The sequence below is a fragment of the Oncorhynchus gorbuscha genome, unplaced genomic scaffold (genome assembly GCF_021184085.1).
Source record: "Oncorhynchus gorbuscha isolate QuinsamMale2020 ecotype Even-year unplaced genomic scaffold, OgorEven_v1.0 Un_scaffold_1662, whole genome shotgun sequence".
Taxonomy (NCBI): domain Eukaryota; kingdom Metazoa; phylum Chordata; class Actinopteri; order Salmoniformes; family Salmonidae; genus Oncorhynchus; species Oncorhynchus gorbuscha.
Window position 1 is genome coordinate 30,001 of NW_025746379.1, and position 21,002 is coordinate 51,002.

At 47.4% G+C, this 21,002-nt stretch overlaps 1 protein-coding gene across 1 annotated transcript in view; it reads right to left on the bottom strand.

Moving 5' to 3' along the window:
* zgc:112980 (uncharacterized protein LOC503706 homolog) overlaps window positions 1-21,002 on the bottom strand; it is a 53,320-nt gene that overhangs the window by 18,857 nt on the left and 13,461 nt on the right. Inside the window, exons 8-12 of the mRNA XM_046337994.1 lie at window positions 13,229-13,354; window positions 10,256-10,318; window positions 8,962-9,084; window positions 7,981-8,136; window positions 6,062-6,115 (exon numbers count right to left, since the gene is read on the bottom strand). Coding sequence (XP_046193950.1) covers window positions 6,062-6,115; window positions 7,981-8,136; window positions 8,962-9,084; window positions 10,256-10,318; window positions 13,229-13,354 — 522 coding nt within the window. The remainder of the gene's footprint in view (window positions 1-6,061; window positions 6,116-7,980; window positions 8,137-8,961; window positions 9,085-10,255; window positions 10,319-13,228; window positions 13,355-21,002) is intronic.

The window sequence follows — 21,002 nt, forward strand, 5'->3', positions numbered from 1 at the left end:
GATACAGAGTAACAGGTAGATACAGAGTAACAGAGTAACAGGTAGATACAGAGTAACAGAGTAACAGGTAGATACAGAGTAACAGGTAGATACAGAGTAACAGGTAGATACAGAGTAACAGGTAGATACAGAGTAACAGGTAGATACAGAGTAACAGATAGATACAGAGTAACAGGTAGATACAGAGTAACAGAGTAACAGGTAGATACAGAGTAACAGAGTAACAGGTAGAGACAGTAACAGAGTAACAGGTAGATACAGAGTAACAGGTAGATACAGAGTAACAGGAAGATTCAGAGTAACAGGTAGATACAGAGTAACAGGTAGATTCAGAGTAACAGGTAGATACAGAGTAACAGGTAGATACAGAGTAACAGAGTAACAGGTAGATTCAGAGTAACAGGTAGATTCAGAGTAACAGGTAGACACAGAGTAACAGAGTAACAGGTAGATACAGAGTAACAGGTAGATACAGAGTAACAGGTAGATACAGAGTAACAGAGTAACAGGTAGATACAGAGTAACAGGTAGATACAGAGTAACAGGTAGATACAGAGTAACAGAGTAACAGGTAGATACAGAGTAACAGGTAGATACAGAGTAACAGAGTAACAGGTAGATACAGAGTAACAGGTAGATACAGAGTAACAGAGTAACAGGTAGATACAGAGTAACAGGTAGATACAGAGTAACAGCGTAACAGGTAGATACAGAGTAACAGGTAGAGACAGAGTAACAGAGTAACAGGTAGATACAGAGTAACAGAGTAACAGGTAGATAACAGAGTAACAGGTAGATACAGAGTAACAGAGTAACAGGTAGATACAGAGTAACAGAGTAACAGGTAGATACAGAGTAACAGGTAGATACAGAGTAACAGGTAGATACAGAGTAACAGGTAGATACAGAGTAACAGGTAGAGACAGAGTAACAGGTAGATACAGAGTAACAGGTAGATACAGAGTAACAGGTAGATACAGAGTAACAGAGTAACAGGTAGATACAGAGTAACAGGTAGACACAGAGTAACAGAGTAACAGGTAGATACAGAGTAACAGGTAGATACAGAGTAACAGGTAGATACAGAGTAACAGGTAGATACAGAGTAACAGGTAGATACAGAGTAACAGAGTAACAGGTAGATACAGAGTAACAGGTAGATACAGAGTAACAGGTAGATACAGAGTAACAGAGTAACAGGTAGATACAGAGTAACAGGTGGATACAGAGTAACAGAGTAACAGGTAGATACAGAGTAACAGGTAGATACAGAGTAACAGGGTAACAGGTAGATACAGAGTAACAGGTAGATACAGAGTAACAGGTAGAGACAGAGTAACAGGTAGATACAGAGTAACAGGTAGATACAGAGTAACAGGTAGATACAGAGTAACAGAGTAACAGGTAGATACAGAGTAACAGAGTAACAGGTAGATACAGAGTAACAGGTAGAGACAGAGTAACAGGTAGATTCAGAGTAACAGGTAGAGACAGAGTAACAGGTAGATACAGAGTAACAGGTAGGTACAGAGTAACAGGTAGATACAGAGTAACAGGTAGATACAGAGTAACAGGTAGATTCAGAGTAACAGGTAGATACAGAGTAACAGAGTAACAGGTAGATACAGAGTAACAGGTAGATACAGAGTAACAGAGTAACAGGTAGATACAGAGTAACAGGTAGATACAGAGTAACAGAGTAACAGGTAGATACAGAGTAACAGGTAGATACAGAGTAACAGGTAGATACAGAGTAACAGAGTAACAGGTAGATACAGAGTAACAGGTAGATACAGAGTAACATGTAGATACAGAGTAACAGGTAGATACAGAGTAACAGAGTAACAGGTAGATACAGAGTAACAGGTAGATTCAGAGTAACAGGTAGATACAGAGTAACAGAGTAACAGGTAGATACAGAGTAACAGGTAGATACAGAGTAACAGAGTAACAGGTAGATACAGAGTAACAGGTAGATTCAGAGTAACAGGTAGATACAGAGTAACAGGTAGATACAGAGTAACAGGTAGATACAGAGTAACAGGTAGATACAGAGTAACAGAGTAACAGGTAGATACAGAGTAACAGGTAGATACAGAGTAACAGGAAGATTCAGAGTAACAGGTAGATACAGAGTAACAGGTAGATTCAGAGTAACAGGTAGATACAGAGTAACAGGTAGATACAGAGTAACAGAGTAACAGGTAGATTCAGAGTAACAGGATTAGAGTAACAGGTAGACACAGAGTAACAGTAACAGGTAGATACAGAGTAACAGGTAGATACAGAGTAACAGGTAGATACAGAGTAACAGAGTAACAGGTAGATACAGAGTAACAGGTAGATACAGTAACAGGTAGATACAGAGTAACAGGTAGATACAGAGTAACAGAGTAACAGGTAGATACAGAGTAACAGGTAGATACAGAGTAACAGGTAGATACAGAGTAACAGGAAGATTCAGAGTAACAGGTAGATACAGAGTAACAGGTAGAGTAACAGGTAGATACAGAGTAACAGGTAGATACAGAGTAACAGAGTAACAGGTAGATACAGAGTAACAGGTAGATACAGAGTAACAGAGTAACAGTAGATACAGATAACAGAGTAACAGGTAGATACAGAGTAACAGAGTAACAGGTAGATACAGAGTAACAGGTAGATACAGAGTAACAGAGTAACAGGTAGATACAGAGTAACAGGTAGATACAGAGGTAGAACAGAGTAACAGGTAGATACAGAGTAACAGGTAGATAACAGAGTAGATACAGAGTAACAGGTAGATACAGAGTAACAGGTAGATACAGAGTAACAGGTAGATACAGTAACAGGTAACAGAGTAACAGGTAGATACAGAGTAACAGGTAGATACAGGTAGATACAGAGAGTAACAGGTAGATACAGAGTAACAGAGTAACAGGTAGATACAGAGTAACAGAGTAACAGGTAGATACAGAGTAACAGGTAGATACAGAGTAACAGGTAGATACAGAGTAACAGAGTAACAGGTAGATACAGAGTAACAGGTAGAGACAGAGTAACAGGTAGATACAGAGTAACAGGTAGATACAGAGTAACAGGTAGATACAGAGTAACAGAGTAACAGGTAGATACAGAGTAACAGGTAGATACAGAGTAACAGAGTAACAGGTAGATACAGAGTAACAGGTAGATACAGAGTAACAGGTAGATACAGAGTAACAGGTAGATACAGAGTAACAGGTAGATACAGAGTAACAGAGTAACAGGTAGATACAGAGTAACAGGTAGATACAGAGTAACAGGTAGATACAGAGTAACAGAGTAACAGGTAGATACAGAGTAACAGGTGGATACAGAGTAACAGAGTAACAGGTAGATACAGAGTAACAGGTAGATACAGAGTAACAGAGTAACAGGTAGATACAGAGTAACAGGTAGATACAGAGTAACAGGTAGAGACAGAGTAACAGGTAGATACAGAGTAACAGGTAGATACAGAGTAACAGGTAGATACAGAGTAACAGGTAGATACAGAGTAACAGAGTAACAGGTAGATACAGAGTAACAGAGTAACAGGTAGATACAGAGTAACAGGTAGAGACAGAGTAACAGGTAGAGACAGAGTAACAGGTAGATTCAGAGTAACAGGTAGAGACAGAGTAACAGGTAGATACAGAGTAACAGGTAGATACAGAGTAACAGGTAGGTACAGAGGTAGATACAGAGTAACAGGTAGATACAGAGTAACAGGTAGATACAGAGTAACAGGTAGATACAGAGTAACAGAGTAACAGGTAGATACAGAGTAACAGGTAGATACAGAGTAACAGAGTAACAGGTAGATACAGAGTAACAGGTAGATACAGAGTAACAGAGTAACAGGTAGATACAGAGTAACAGGTAGATACAGAGTAACAGGTAGATACAGAGTAACAGAGTAACAGGTAGATACAGAGTAACAGGTAGATACAGAGTAACAGTAGATACAGAGTAGTAAGGTACAGAGTAACAGAGTAACAGGTAGATACAGAGTAACAGGTAGATACAGAGTAACAGGTAACAGGTAGATACAGAGTAACAGGTAGATACAGAGTAACAGTAACAGGTAGATACAGAGTAACAGTAGATTCAGAGTAACAGAGTAACAGTAACAGGTAGATACAGAGTAACAGGTAGATACAGAGTAACAGTAGTACAGAGTAACAGAGTAACAGGTAGATACAGAGTAACAGGTAGATACAGAGTAACAGAGTAACAGGTAGATAAGTAACAGGTAGACACAGAGTAACAGGTAGATACAGAGTAACAGATACAGAGTAACAGGTAGATACAGAGTAACAGGTAGAGACAGAGTAACAGGTAGATACAGAGTAACAGGTAGAGACAGAGTAACAGAGTAACAGGTAGATACAGAGTAACAGGTAGATACAGAGTAACAGAGTAACAGGTAGATACAGAGTAACAGTAGAGACAGATAACAGGTAACAGAGTAGATACAGAGTAACAGGTAGAACAGGTAACAGGTAGAGACAGAGTAACAGGTAGATACAGGTAGATACAGTAACAGAGTAACAGGTAGATACAGAGTAACAGGTAGATAACAGGTAGACAGAGTAACAGGTAGATACAGAGTAACAGGTAGATACAGAGTAACAGGTAGATACAGAGTAACAGGTAGATACAGAGTAACAGAGTAACAGGTAGATACAGAGTAACAGGTAGTAGAGTAACAGAGTAACAGGTAGATACAGAGTAACAGGTAGATACAGAGTAACAGGTAGATACAGAGTAACAGGTAGATACAGAGTAACAGGTAGATACAGAGTAACAGATAGATACAGAGTTACAGGTAGATACAGAGTAACAGGTAGATACAGAGTAACAGAGTAACAGGTATATACAGAGTAACAGGTAGCTACAGAGTAACAGAGTAACAGGCAGATACAGAGTAACAGGTAGATACAGAGTAACAGGTAGATACAGAGTAACAGGTAGATACAGAGTAACAGGTAGAGACAGAGTAACAGGTAGATACAGAGTAACAGGTAGATACAGAGTAACAGAGTAACAGGTAGATACAGAGTAACAGGTAGATACAGAGTAACAGGTAGATACAGAGTAACAGGTAGAGACAGAGTAACAGGTAGATACAGAGTAACAGGTAGATACAGAGTAACAGGTAGATACAGAGTAACAGGTAGAGACAGAGTAACAGGTAGATACAGAGTAACAGGTAGATACAGAGTAACAGAATAACAGGTAGAGACAGAGTAACAGAGTAACAGGTAGATACAGAGTAACAGGTATATACAGAGTAACAGAGTAACAGGTAGATACAGAGTAACAGAATAACAGGTAGAGACAGAGTAACAGAGTAACAGGTAGATACAGAGTAACAGAATAACAGGTAGATACAGAGTAACAGGTAGATACAGAGTAACAGGTAGATACAGAGTAACAGGTAGATACAGAGTAACAGAGTAACAGGTAGAGACAGAGTAACAGGTAGATACAGAGAAACAGGTAGATACAGAGTAACAGGTAGATACAGAGTAACAGAGTAACAGGTAGAGACAGAGTAACAGGTAGAGACAGAGTAACAGGTAGATACAGAGTAACAGTGTAGAGACAGAGTAACAGGTGGTAGATACAGAGTAACAGGTAACAGGTAGATACAGAGTAACAGGTAGATACAGAGTAACAGGCAGATACAGAGTAACAGGTAGTACAGAGTAACAGGTAGAGACAGAGTAACAGGTAGATACAGAGTAACAGAGTAACAGGTAGATACAGAGTAACAGAGTAACAGGTAGAGACAGAGTAACAGGTAGATACAGAGTAACAGGTAGATACAGAGTAACAGAGTAACAGGTAGATACAGAGTAACAGGTAGATACAGAGTAACAGGTAGATACAGAGTAACAGGTAGATACAGAGTAACAGGTAGATACAGAGTAACAGGTAGATACAGAGTAACAGAGTAACAGGTAACGGGTCAACTCCCTGAACCTACAGACAGACAGAGTAACAGGTAGATACAGAGTAACAGGTAGATACAGAGTAACAGGTAGAGACTCACAGTTCTGTGTTCCCAGTATGAACCACCTTCAGGTAACGGGTCAACTCCCTGAACCTACAGACATAAACTAAATAAGGAAATATCATGTACAGTGATGGTGTGTGATGGTGTGTGATGGTGTGTGATGGTATGTGATGGTGTGTGATGGTGTGTGTTGGTGTGTGATGGTGTGTGATGGTGTGTGTTGGTGTGTGTTGGTGTGTGTTGGTGTGTGATGGTGTGTGTTGGTGTGTGATGGTGTGTGATGGTGTGTGATGGTGTGTGTGTGTGTGTGTGTTGTGTGTGTGTGTGTTGGTGTGTGTTGGTGTGTGATGGTGTGTGTTGGTGTGTGTGTGATGGTGTGTGATGGTGTGTGTTGGTGTGTGATGGTGTGTGATGGTGTGTGATAGTGTGTGTTGGTGTGTGATGGTGTGTGATGGTGTGTGTTGGTGTGTGATGGTGTGTGATGGTGTGTGTTGGTGTGTGATGGTGTGTGATGGTGTGTGTTGGTGTGTGATGGTGTGTGATGGTGTGTGATGGTGTGTGATGGTGTGTGATGGTGTGTGTTGTGTGTGTGTTGGTGTGTGTTGGTGTGTGATGGTGTGTGATGGTGTGTGTTGGTGTGTGTGTGATGGTGTGTGATGGTGTGTGATGGTGTGTGATGGTGTGTGATGGTGTGTGATGGTGTGTGATGGTGTGTGATGGTGTGTGATGGTGTGTGATGGTGTGTGATGGTGTGTTGGTGTGTGATGTGTGTGTTGGTGTGTGTTGGTGTGTGATGGTGTGTGTTGGTGTGTGATGGTGTGTGATGGTGTGTGATGGTGTGTGTTGGTGTGTGTTGGTGTGTGATGGTGTGTGATGGTGTGTGATGGTGTGTGATGGTGTGTGATGGTGTGTGTTGGTGTGTGTTGGTGTGTGTGTGATGGTGTGTGTTGGTGTGTGTTGGTGTGTGATGGTGTGTGTTGGTGTGTGATGGTGTGTGATGGTGTGTGATGGTGTGTGATGGTGTGTGTTGGTGTGTGATGGTGTGTGATGGTGTGTGATGGTGTGTGTTGGTGTGTGTTGGTGTGTGATGGTGTGTGATGGTGTGATGGTGTGTGATGGTGTGTGATGGTGTGTGATGGTGTGTGTTGTGTGTGATGGTGTGTGTTGGTGTGTGTTGGTGTGTGTGTGTTGGTGTGTGAAGGTGTGTGATGGTGTGTGTTGGTGTGTGTTGGTGTGTGTGTGATGGTGTGTGATGGTGTGTGTTGGTGTGTGTTGGTGTGTGATGGTGTGTGTTGGTGTGTGATGGTGTGTTTGGTGTGTGACTGGTGTGTGTTGGTGTGTGTGTGTTGGTGTGTGATGGTGTGTGTTGGTGTGTGTTTGTGTGTTGGTGTGTGTTGGTGTGTGTGTGATGGTACAAAGGTGATGGTGTGTGTTGGTGTGTGATGGTGTGTGTTGGTGTGATAAACATGTGTGTGATGGTGTGTGATGGTGTGTGTTGGTGTGTGTGTGATGGTGTGTGTTGTGTGTGTGGGTGTGGGTGATGGTGTGTGTGTGACAGAGTCAGTACTAAGGAATCCCCTCTAGAGGATATTTAACACAAGGAGCAAACAGCTAACAGACATAAAGTTACAAGAATATCCAAGTTTGCAGCACAGCAAATACTGTATTACAAAGTTGACTGATGAACGTGACCTGCAAATTAATTACTTAAAAATCATACAATATCATTTTCTGGATTTTTGTTTTAGATTCCGTCTCTCACAGTTGAAGTGTACCTATGATAAACATTACAGACCTCTACATGCTTTGTAAGTAGGAAAACCTGCAACAGACCTGGTGGACCAGGTGACTGCAGATATTGATTGTGATGGTAATACCTGGTCCAGTCTCTGTAATGTCTCAGCAGGACAACAGACCTGGTGGACCAGGTGACTGCAGATATTGATTGTAAATACCTGGTGAGTCTCTGTAATGTTTCAGCTCTCAGCAGGACAACAGCGGCGGATTCAGTCAGAGGCTCCTTCTTCCCTTTTCCCGGGCGGATCCCCGTCACGTTCTGTCCCTTTAACACTGAGACCAGCAGGGCATCTGACCAGGGGAGGACACACAGCCTGGAACACACACACATTAACGGTCTGTCCCTTTAACACTGAGACCAGCAGGACATCTGACCAGGGGAGGACACACAGCCTGGAACACACACACATTAACGGTCTGTCCCTTTAACACTGAGACCAGCAGGACATCTGACCAGGAGAGAACACACAGCCTAGGGGGGAGGGTCTGTACCTGTTTCTCAGAGACCATGCAGCTGGGAGGTAGGGGGAGGGAGGGGGGGTCTGTACCTGTTTCTCAGAGCGATGCAGCTGGGAGGAAGGGGGGGTCTGTACCTGTTTCTCAGAGCGATGCAGCTGGGAGGTAGGGGGAGGGTCTGTACCTGTTTCTCAGAGCGATGCAGCTGGGGGAGGTAGGGGGGGGTCTGTACCTGTTTCTCAGAGCGATGCAGCTGGGAGGTAGGGGGAGGGTCTGTACCTGTTTCTCAGAGCGATGCAGCTGGGAGGTAGGGGGAGGGAGGGATGCCGCTGGGGGGTAGGGGGAGGGTCTGTACCTGTTTCTCAGAGCGATGCAGCTGGGAGGTAGGGGGAGGGTCTGTACCTGTTTCTCAGAGCGATGCAGCTGGGAGGTAGGGGGGAGGGAGGGAGGGGGGAGGGGGGGTCTGTACCTGTTTCTCAGAGCGATGCAGCTGGGAGGTAGGGGGAGGGTCTGTACCTGTTTCTCAGAGAGATGCAGCTGGGAGGTAGGGGGGAGGGTCTGTACCTGTTTCTCAGAGCGATGCAGCTGGGAGGTAGGGGGAGGGAGGGAGCTGGGGGGTAGGGGGAGGGTCTGTACCTGTTTCTCAGAGCGATGCAGCTGGGAGGTAGGGGGAGGGTCTGTACCTGTTTCTCAGAGCGATGCAGCTGGGAGGTAGGGGGAGGGTCTGGTAGAAACCTTGAAGTTTCTGGAGAAACTCTGGACTGAAGTCACACTCCACCATCTGTCTCCGCACCGCCTCCATTACCCTGAACAACACACACACACACACACACACACACACACACACACACACACACACACACACACACACACACACACACACACACACACACACACACACACACACACACACACACACACACACACACACACACACACACACACACACGTTACCCAGTCCTAAATGGACCTCTATGGTGTTACCCAGTCCTAAATGGACCTCTATGGTGTTACCCAGTCCTAAATGGACCTCTATGGTGTTACCCAGTCCTAAATGGACCTCTATGGTGTTACCCAGTCCTAAATGGACCTCTATGGTGTTACCCAGTCCTAAATGGACCTCTATGGTGTTACCCAGTCCTAAATGGACCTCTAGACCCTATGGTGTTACCCAGTCCTAAATGGACCTCTATGGTGTTACCCAGTCCTAAATGGACCTCTAGACCCTATGGTGTTACCCAGTCCTAAATCCTAAATGGACCTCTATGGTGTTACCCAGTCCTAAATGGACCTCTATGGTGTTACCCAGTCCTAAATGGACCTCTATGGTGTTACCCAGTCCTAAATGGACCTCTATGGTGTTACCCAGTCCTAAATGGACCTCTATGGTGTTACCCAGTCCTAAATGGACCTCTATGGTGTTACCCAGTCCTAAATGGACCTCTATGGTGTTACCCAGTCCTAAATGGACCTCTATGGTGTTACCCAGTCCTAAATGGACCTCTATGGTGTTACCCAGTCCTAAATGGACCTCTATGGTGTTACCCAGTCCTAAATGGACCTCTATGGTGTTACCCAGTCCTAAATGGACCTCTATGGTGTTACCCAGTCCTAAATGGACCTCTATGGTATTACCCAGTCCTAAATGGACCTCTATGGTGTTACCCAGTCCTAAATGGACCTCTAGACCCTACACCACTTGTGAAGGTCTGAGAGAATTTGATGAGTCTCAGCAAATGTTGAAACTTAAAACCAAGATTATCAGAATGCAAGGTGGAGCTATTCCCCTATCCCAAACACCTGAGATCGCCACGTGCTTTAGGGTGTAGGGGTCCATATGGGATTTGGTGTGTGTGTGTGTGTGTGTGTGTGTGTGTGTGTGTGTGTGTGTGTGTGTGTGTGTGTGTGTGTGTGTGTGTGTGTGTGTGTGTGTGTGTGTGTGTGTGTGTGTGTGTGTGTGTGTGTGTGTGTGTGTACCTGGTTAGCAGCAAGGGCAGGGCCTCCTCTATCCTGGCCTCAAGATGATGGGAAATCACTGGTCTGTTAGGGGTTAGAGGTCACAGAAGTCAGGGGTTAGACGTCGAGGCAGATTTTGTCATATTAGAAGTGTGAAGCCTCCCGAATGGTTCCGTGGTCTAAGGCACTGCATCGCAGCCACTAGAGATTCAGGGTTCGAGTCCAGGCTCTGTCGCAGCCGGCCGCGACCGGGAGACTCATGGGGCGGCGCACAATTGGCCCAGTGTCGCCGGGTTAGGGGAGGGTTTGGACGGCAGGGATGTCCTCGTCCCATCTCGCACTGGCGACTCCTGTGGCGGGCCGGGCACAGGGCACGCTGACTTGGTCGCCAGGTGTGCATTGTTTTCTCCGGGTCATTGGTGCGGCTGGCTTCCGGGTTAAGTGGGCATTGTGTCGAGAAGCAGTATGATTTCGTTGGGTTGTGTTTCGTGCGTCCCCACGCCTCTCCCGAGTCCATACGGGAGTTGCAGCGATGAGACAAGAATAACTACCAATTGCATACCACAAAATTGGGGAGAAAAAGGGGGTATAGTATCTGGAAGGTACAGTATGTGGAAGGTACAGGATCTGGAAGGTATTGATCTCTAGGGGGTAATGAAGTCCTATGTTGGATCACTAGGGGGTAATGAAGTCCTATGTTGGATCTCTAGGGGGTAATGAAGTCCTATGTTGGATCGCTAGGGGGTAATGAAGTCCTATGTTGGATCTCTAGGGGGTAATGAAGTCCTATGTTGGATCTCTAGGGGGTAATGAAGTCCTATGTTGGATCACTAGGGGGTAATGAAGTCCTATGTTGGATCTCTAGGGGGTAATGAAGTCCTATGTTGGATCACTAGGGGGTAATGAAGTCCTATGTTGGATCGCTAGGGGGTAATGAAGTCCTATGTTGGATCGCTAGGGGGTAATGAAGTCCTATGTTGGATCACTAGGGGGTAATGAAGTCCTATGTTGGATCACTAGGGGGTAATGAAGTCCTATGTCCTATTGAATGTGGTGGTCCTATGTTGGATCACTAGGGGGTAATGAAGTGTTTTGGCCAAAATGATCATCAGCACTCCGCATCCAAACTGACACTTCAATATTCTGAAACCATCAGCATCTTCTGAAACCATCAGCATCTTCTGAAACCATCAGCATCATCTGAAACCATCAGCATCTTCTGAAACCATTAACATTCTCTGAAACCATCAGCATCATCTGAAACCATCAGCATCTTCTGAAACCATCAGCATCTTCTGAAACCATCAGCATCTTCTGAAACCATCAGCATCTTCTGAAACCATCAGCATCCTCTGAAACCATCAGCATCCTCTGAAACCATCAGCATCATCTGAAACCATTAACATTCTCTGAAACCATCAGCATCTTCTGAAACCATCAGCATCATCTGAAACCATCAGCATCATCTCCAGAGACCTGTAGCATGACTCACGGGCCTCTGGGACAGACACAGACCCCTACTCTGATAGACAGTGACATGTCCAAGTACATCCTTCTCCAGGGACGTGTATTGTAACATTAATTATTCAGAACAGCCTGAATTCTTCGGGGGGAATAGACATGTTGATCAATTGGGGAACAAGGGACCTAAACGTGTGACAGTAAAAAACACTCCCCACACCATTACACCACTGCCACCAGCCTGTACCGTTGACACCAGGCAGGATGGGTCCATGGATCAAACCCTGACTCTGCCACCAGCCTGTACCGTTGACACCAGGCAGGATGGGTCCATGGATCAAACCCTGACTCTTCCACCAGCCTGTACCGTTGACACCAGGCAGGACGGGTCCATGGACCAAACCCTGACTCTTCCACCAGCCTGTACCGTTGACACCAGGCAGGACGGGTCCATGGATCAAACCCTGACTCTTCCACCAGCCTGTACCGTTGACACCAGGCAGGATGGGTCCATGGACCAAACCCTGACTCTTCCACCAGCCTGTACCGTTGACACCAGGCAGGATGGGTCCATGGATCAAACCCTGACTCTTCCACCAGCCTGTACCGTTGACACCAGGCAGGACGGGTCCATGGACCAAACCCTGACTCTTCCACCAGCCTGTACCGTTGACACCAGGCAGGACGGGTCCATGGACCAAACCCTGACTCTTCCACCAGCCTGTACCGTTGACACCAGGCAGGACGGGTCCATGGACCAAACCCTGACTCTTCCACCAGCCTGTACCGTTGACACCAGGCAGGATGGGTCCATGGATCAAACCCTGACTCTTCCACCAGCCTGTACCGTTGACACCAGGCAGAACGGGTCCATGGACCAAACCCTGACTCTTCCACCAGCCTGTACCGTTGACACCAGGCAGAACGGGTCCATGGATCAAACCCTGACTCTTCCACCAGCCTGTACCGTTGACACCAGGCAGGACGGGTCCATCCAGGGACCAAACCCTGACTCTTCCACCAGCCTGTACCGTTGACACCAGGCAGGATGGGTCCATGGACCAAACCCTGACTCTTCCACCAGCCTATACCGTTGACACCAGGCAGGACGGGTCCATCCAGGGACCAAACCCTGACTCTTCCACCAGCCTGTACCGTTGACACCAGGCAGGACGGGTCCATGGATCAAACCCTGACTCTTCCATTTGGGTGAACGGTGGGGGTTTAAACCATTAGTCTTGGTAACTGTACAGGTGATTTTAACTCTGTGTGTGGGAATGTTTTAGTTTAGTTTTAGGGACTTGGATTAAAATGGCCACTGTTTGAAAAAGGAATCATGTACAAAATAAGCCAATTGTGAAATCAGTGTGTGTGTGGTGTGTCTGTGTCTGTGTCTGTGTCTGTGTCTGTGTCTGTGTCTGTGGTGTGGTGTGGTGTGGTGTGGTGTGTGTGGTGTGTGTGGTGTGTGTGGTGTGTGTGGTGTGTGGGTGTGTGTGTGTGTCTGTGTGGGTGTGTGGGTGTGTGTGTGTGTACCCAGGAGGTTGACAGTGTGTAATGAAGAGTTGAGCTGCTCCAAGTCTCATAACAGCTGCTGCTCTCGGTCTCTCTCTCTCCGCACGTCCAAGGAAGCGGCACACACACTCAAACACCTGCGAATAACTGCAACACACACACACACACACACACACACACACACACACACACACACACACACACACACACACACACACACACACACACACACACACACACACACAAACAACAGAAAACAGTAAATAAGTAATAATACTCTCCAGTCCAACATGGTAATACTCCCCAGTCCCCAGTCCAACATGGTAATACTCCCCAGTCCAACATGGTAATACTCCCCAGTCCCCAGTCCAACATGGTAATACTCCCCAGTCCAACATGGTAATACTCCCCAGTCCCCAGTCCAACATGGTAATACTCCCCAGTCCAACATGGTAATACTCCCCAGTCCAACATGGTAATACTCCCCAGTCCAACATGGTAATACTCCCCAGTCCAACATGGTAATACTCCCCAGTCCAACATGGTAATACTCCCCAGTCCAACATGGTAATACTCCCCAGTCCAACATGGTAATACTCCCCAGTCCCCAGTCCAACATGGTAATACTCCCCAGTCCAACATGATAATACTCCCCAGTCCAACATGGTAATACTCCCCAGTCCCCAGTCCCCAGTCCAACATGGTAATACTCCCCAGTCCCCAGTCCAACATGGTAATACTCCCCAGTCCCCAGTCCAACATGGTAATACTCCCCAGTCCCCAGTCCAACATGGTAATACTCCCCAGTCCCCAGTCCAACATGGTAATACTCCCCAGTCCAACATGGTAATACTCCCCAGTCCAACATGGTAATACTCCCCAGTCCAACATGGTAATACTCCCCAGTCCCCAGTCCAACATGGTAATACTCCCCAGTCCAACATGATAATACTCCCCAGTCCAACATGGTAATACTCCCCAGTCCCCAGTCCAACATGGTAATACTCCCCAGTCCCCAGTCCAACATGGTAATACTCCCCAGTCCCCAGTCCAACATGGTAATACTCCCCAGTCCCCAGTCCAACATGGTAATACTCCCCAGTCCAACATGGTAATACTCCCCAGTCCAACATGGTAATACTCCCCAGTCCAACATGGTAATACTCCCCAGTCCAACATGGTAATACTCCCCAGTCCAACATGGTAATACTCCCCAGTCCCCAGTCCAACATGGTAATACTCCCCAGTCCAACATGGTAATACTCCCCAGTCTCCAGTCCAACATGGTAATACTCCCCAGTCCCCAGTCCAACATGGTAATACTCCCCAGTCCCCAGTCCAACATGGTAATACTCCCCAGTCCCCAGTCCAACATGGTAATACTCCCCAGTCCCCAGTCCAACATGGTAATACTCCCCAGTCCCCAGTCCAACATGGTAATACTCCCCAGTCCAACATGGTAATACTCCCCAGTCCCCAGTCCAACATGTTAATACTCCCCAGTCCAACATGGTAATACTCCCCAATCCCCAGTCCAACATGGTAATACTCCCCAGTCCCCAGTCCAACATGGTAATATCCCCAGTCCAACATGGTAATACTCCCCAGTCCAACATGGTAATACTCCCCAGTCCCCAGTCCAACATGGTAATACTACCCAGTCCCCAGTCCAACATGGTAATACTCCCCAGTCCAACATGGTAATACTCCCCAGTCCAACATGGTAATACTCCCCAGTCCCCAGTCCAACATGGTAATACTCCCCAGTCCAACATGGTAATACTCCCCAGTCCCCAGTCCAACATGGTAATACTCCCCAGTCCAACATGGTAATACTCCCCAGTCCCCAGTCCAACATGGTAATACTCCCCAGTCCCCAGTCCAACATGGTAATACTCCCCAGTCTCCAGTCCAACATGGTAATACTCCCCAGTCTCCAGTCCAACATGGTAATACTCCCCAGTCCCCAGTCCAACATGGTAATACTCCCCAGTCCAACATGGTAATACTCCCCAGTCCCACATGGTAATACTCCCCAGTCCAACATGGTAATACTCCCCAGTCCAACATGGTAATACTCCCCAGTCCAACATGGTAATACTCCCCAGTCCAACATGGTAATACTCCCCAGTCCCCAGTCCAACATGGTAATACTCCCCAGTCCCCAGTCCAACATGGTAATACTCCCCAGTCCAACATGGTAATACTCCCCAGTCCCCAGTCCAACATGGTAATACTCCCCAGTCCCCAGTCCAACATGGTAATACTCCCCAGTCCCCAGTCCAACATGGTAATACTCCCCAGTCCAACATGGTAATACTCCCCAGTCCAACCCCAGTCCAACATGGTAATACTCCCAGTCCAACATGGTAATACTCCCCAGTCCAACATGGTAATACTCCCCAGTCCCCAGTCCAACATGGTAATACTCCCCAGTCCAACATGGTAATACTCCCCAGTCCAACATGGTAATACTCCCCAGTCCAACATGGTAATACTCCCCAGTCCCCAGTCCAACATGGTAATACTCCCCAGTCCCCAGTCCAACATGGTAATACTCCCCAGTCCCCAGTCCAACATGGTAATACTCCCCAGTCCCCAGTCCAACATGGTAATACTCCCCAGTCCCCAGTCCAACATGGTATATACTCCCCAGTCCAACATGGTAATACTCCCCAGTCCAACATGGTAATACTCCCAGTCCAACATGGTAATACTCCCCAGTCCAACATGGTAATACTCCCCAGTCCAACATGGTAATACTCCCCAGTCCCCAGTCCAACATGGTAATACTCCCCAGTCCAACATGGTAATACTCCCCAGTCCAACAGTAATACTCCCCAGTCCAACATGGTAATACTCCCCAGTCCCCAGTCCAACATGGTAATACTCCCCAGTCCCCAGTCCAACATGGTAATACTCCCCAGTCCAACATGGTAATACTCCCCAGTCCAACATGGTAATACTCCCCAGTCCAACATGGTAATACTCCCAACAGTCCCCAGTCCAACATGGTAATACTCCCCAGTCCCCAGTCCAACATGGTAATACTCCCCAGTCCCCAGTCCAACATGGTAATACTCCCCAGTCCCCAGTCCAACATGGTAATACTCCCCAGTCCAACATGGTAATACTCCCCAGTCCAACATGGTAATACTCCCCAGTCCAACATGGTAATACTCCCCAGTCCCCAGTCCAACATGGTAATACTCCCCAGTCCAACATGATAATACTCCCCAGTCCAACATGGTAATACTCCCCAGTCCCCAGTCCAACATGGTAATACTCCCCAGTCCATGGTAATACTCCCAGTCCAACATGGTAATACTCCCCAGTCCAACATGGTAATACTCCCCAGTCCAACATGGTAATACTCCCCAGTCCAACATGGTAATACTCCCCAGTCCAACATGGTAATACTCCCCAGTCCAACATGGTAATACTCCCCAGTCCCCAGTCCAACATGGTAATACTCCCCAGTCCAACATGGTAATACTCCCCAGTCTCCAGTCCAACATGGTAATACTCCCCAGTCCCCAGTCCAACATGGTAATACTCCCCAGTCCCCAGTCCAACATGGTAATACTCCCCAGTCCCCAGTCCAACATGGTAATACTCCCAGTCCCCAGTCCAACATGGTCCCCAGTCCAACATGGTAATACTCCCCAGTCCCCAGTCCAACATGGTAATACTCCCCAGTCCAACATGGTAATACTCCCCAGTCCCCAGTCCAACATGTTAATACTCCCCAGTCCAACATGGTAATACTCCCCAGTCCCCAGTCCACATGGTAATACTCCCCAGTCCCCAGTCCAACATGGTAATATCCCCAGTCCAACATGGTAATACTCCCCAGTCCAACATGGTAATACTCCCCAGTCCCCAGTCCAACATGGTAATACTACCCAGTCCCCAGTCCAACATGGTAATACTCCCCAGTCCAACATGGTAATACTCCCCAGTCCCCAGTCCAACATGGTAATACTCCCCAGTCCAACATGGTAATACTCCCCAGTCCCCAGTCCAACATGGTAATACTCCCAGTCCCCAGTCCAACATGGTAATACTCCCCAGTCCCCAGTCCAACATGGTAATACTCCCCAGTCCCCAGTCCAACATGGTAATACTCCCCAGTCCCCAGTCCAACATGGTAATACTCCCCAGTCCCAGTCCAACATGGTAATACTCCCCAGTCCCAGTCCAACATGGTAATACTCCCCAGTCCCCAGTCCAACATGGTAATACTCCCCAGTCCAACATGGTAATACTCCCCAGTCCAACATGGTAATACTCCCCAGTCCAACATGGTAATACTCCCCAGTCCAACATGGTAATACTCCCCAGTCCAACATGGTAATACTCCCCAGTCCAACATGGTCCAACATGGTAATACAGTCCCCAGTCCAACAGTCCCCAGTCCAACATGGTAATACTCCCCAGTCCCCAGTCCAACATGGTAATACTCCCCAGTCCCCAGTCCAACATGGTAATACTCCCCAGTCCCCAGTCCAACATGGTAATACTCCCCAGTCCCCAGTCCAACATGGTAATAGTCCCCAGTCCCCAGTCCAACATGGTAATACTCCCCAGTCCAACATGGTAATACTCCCCAGTCCAACATGGTAATACTCCCCAGTCCAACATGGTAATACTCCCCAGTCCAACATGGTAATACTCCCCAGTCCAACATGGTAATACTCCCCAGTCCCCAGTCCAACATGGTAATACTCCCCAGTCCAACATGGTAATACTCCCCAGTCCAACATGGTAATACTCCCCAGTCCAACATGTCCCCAGTCCAACATGGTAATACTCCCCAGTCCCCAGTCCAACATGGTAATACTCCAACAGTCCCCAGTCCAACATGGTAATACTCCCCAGTCCCCAGTCCAACATGGTAATACTCCCCCCAACAGTCCCCAGTCCAACATGGTAATACTCCCCAGTCCAACATGGTAATACTCCCCAGTCCAACATGGTAATACTCCCCAGTCCAACATGGTAATACTCCCCAGTCCAACATGGTAATACTCCCCAGTCCAACATGGTAATACTCCCAGTCCCTCCCCAGTCCAACATGGTAATACTCCCCAGTCCCCAGTCCAACATGGTAATACTCCCCAGTCCCCAGTCCAACATGGTAATACTCCCCAGTCCCCAGTCCAACATGGTAATACTCCCCAGTCCCCAGTCCAACATGGTAATACTCCCCCCAACATGGTCCCCAGTCCAACATGGTAATACTCCCCAGTCCCCAGTCCAACATGGTAATACTCCCCAGTCCCCAGTCCAACATGGTAATACTCCCCAGTCCAACATGGTAATACTCCCCTCCCCAGTCCAACATGGTAATACTCCCCAGTCCCCAGTCCAACATGGTAATACTCCCCAGTCCCCAGTCCAACATGGTAATAATCCCCAGTCCAACATGGTAATACTCCCCAGTCCAACATGGTAATACTCCCCAGTCCCCAGTCCAACATGGTAATACTCCCCAGTCCAACATGGTAATACTCCCCAGTCCAACATGGTAATACTCCCCAGTCCAACATGGTAATACTCCCCAGTCCAACATGGTAATACTCCCCAGTCCAACATGGTAATACTCCCCAGTCCAACATGGTAATACTCCCCAGTCCAACATGGTAATACTCCCCAGTCCCCAGTCCAACTCCCCAGTCCAACATGGTAATACTCCCCAGTCCAACATGGTAATACTCCCCAGTCCCCAGTCCAACATGGTAATACTCCCCAGTCCCCAGTCCAACATGGTAATACTCCCCAGTCCCCAGTCCAACATGGTAATACTCCCCAGTCCCCAGTCCAACATGGTAATACTCCCCAGTCCAACATGGTAATACTCCCCAGTCCAACATGGTAATACTCCCCAGTCCAACATGGTAATACTCCCCAGTCCAACATGGTAATACTCCCCAGTCCAACATGGTAATCCCCAGTCCAACATGGTAATACTCCCCAGTCCAACATGGTAATACTCCCCAGTCCAACATGGTAATACTCCCCAGTCCAACATGGTAATACTCCCCAGTCCAACATGGTAATACTCCCCAGTCCCCAGTCCAACATGGTAATACTCCCCAGTCCCCAGTCCAACATGGTAATACTCCCCTCCCCAGTCCAACATGGTAATACTCCCCAGTCCCATGGTCCCCAGTCCAACATGGTAATACTCCCCTCCCCAGTCCAACATGGTAATACTCCCCAGTCCCCAGTCCAACATGGTAATACTCCCCAGTCCCCAGTCCAACATGGTAATACTCCCCAGTCCAACATGGTAATACTCCCCAGTCCAACATGGTAATACTCCCCAGTCCAACATGGTAATACTCCCCAGTCCCCAGTCCAACATGGTAATACTCCCCCCCAGTCCCCAGTCCAACATGGTAATACTCCCCAGTCCCCAGTCCCAACATGGTAATACTCCCCAGTCCCCAGTCCAACATGGTAATACTCCCCAGTCCAACATGGTAATACTCCCCAGTCCAACATGGTAATACTCCCCAGTCCAACATGGTAATACTCCCCAGTCCAACATGGTAATACTCCCCAGTCCAACATGGTAATACTCCCCAGTCCCCAGTCCAACATGGTAATACTCCCCAGTCCCCAGTCCAACATGGTAATACTCCCCAGTCCAACAGTCCCCCAACATGGTAATACTCCCCAGTCCAACATGGTCCCCAGTCCAACATGGTAATACTCCCCAGTCCCCAGTCCAACATGGTAATACTCCCCAGTCCCCAGTCCAACATGGTAATACTCCCCAGTCCAACATGGTAATACTCCCCAGTCCTCCCCAGTCCAACATGGTAATACTCCCCAGTCCAACATGGTAATACTCCCCAGTCCAACATGGTAATACTCCCCAGTCCAACATGGTAATACTCCCCAGTCCAACATGGTAATACTCCCCAGTCCAACATGGTAATACTCCCCAGTCCAACATGGTAATACTCCCCAGTCCAACATGGTAATACTCCCCAGTCCAACAGTCCAACATGGTAATACCCCAGTCCAACAGTCCCCAGTCCAACATGGTAATACTCCCCAGTCCAACATGGTAATACTCCCCAGTCCAACATGGTAATACTCCCCCCAGTCCCCAGTCCAACATGGTAATACTCCCCAGTCCCCAGTCCAACATGGTAATACTCCCCAGTCCAACATGGTAATACTCCCCAGCTCCAACATGGTAATACTCCCCAGTCCAACATGGTAATACTCCCCAGTCCCCAGTCCAACATGGTAATACTCCCCAGTCCAACATGGTAATACTCCCCAGTCCAACATGGTAATACTCCCCAGTCCCCAGTCCAACATGGTAATACTCCCCAGTCCAACATGGTAATACTCCCCAGTCCAACATGGTAATACTCCCCAGTCCAACATGGTAATACTCCCCAGTCCCCAGTCCAACATGGTAATACTCCCCAGTCCAACATGGTAATACTCCCCAGTCCAACATGGTAATACTCCCCAGTCCAACATGGTAATACTCCCCAGTCCAACATGGTAATACTCCCCAGTCCAACATGGTAATACTCCCCAGTCCCCAGTCCAACATGGTAATACTCCCCAGTCCCCAGTCCAACATGGTAATACTCCCCAGTCCAACATGGTAATACTCCCCAGTCCAACATCCCCAGTCCAACATGGTAATACTCCCCAGTCCAACATGATAATACTCCCCAGTCCAACATGATAATACTCCCCAGTCCAACATGATAATACTCCCCAGTCCAACATGATAATACTCCCCAGTCCAACATGGTAA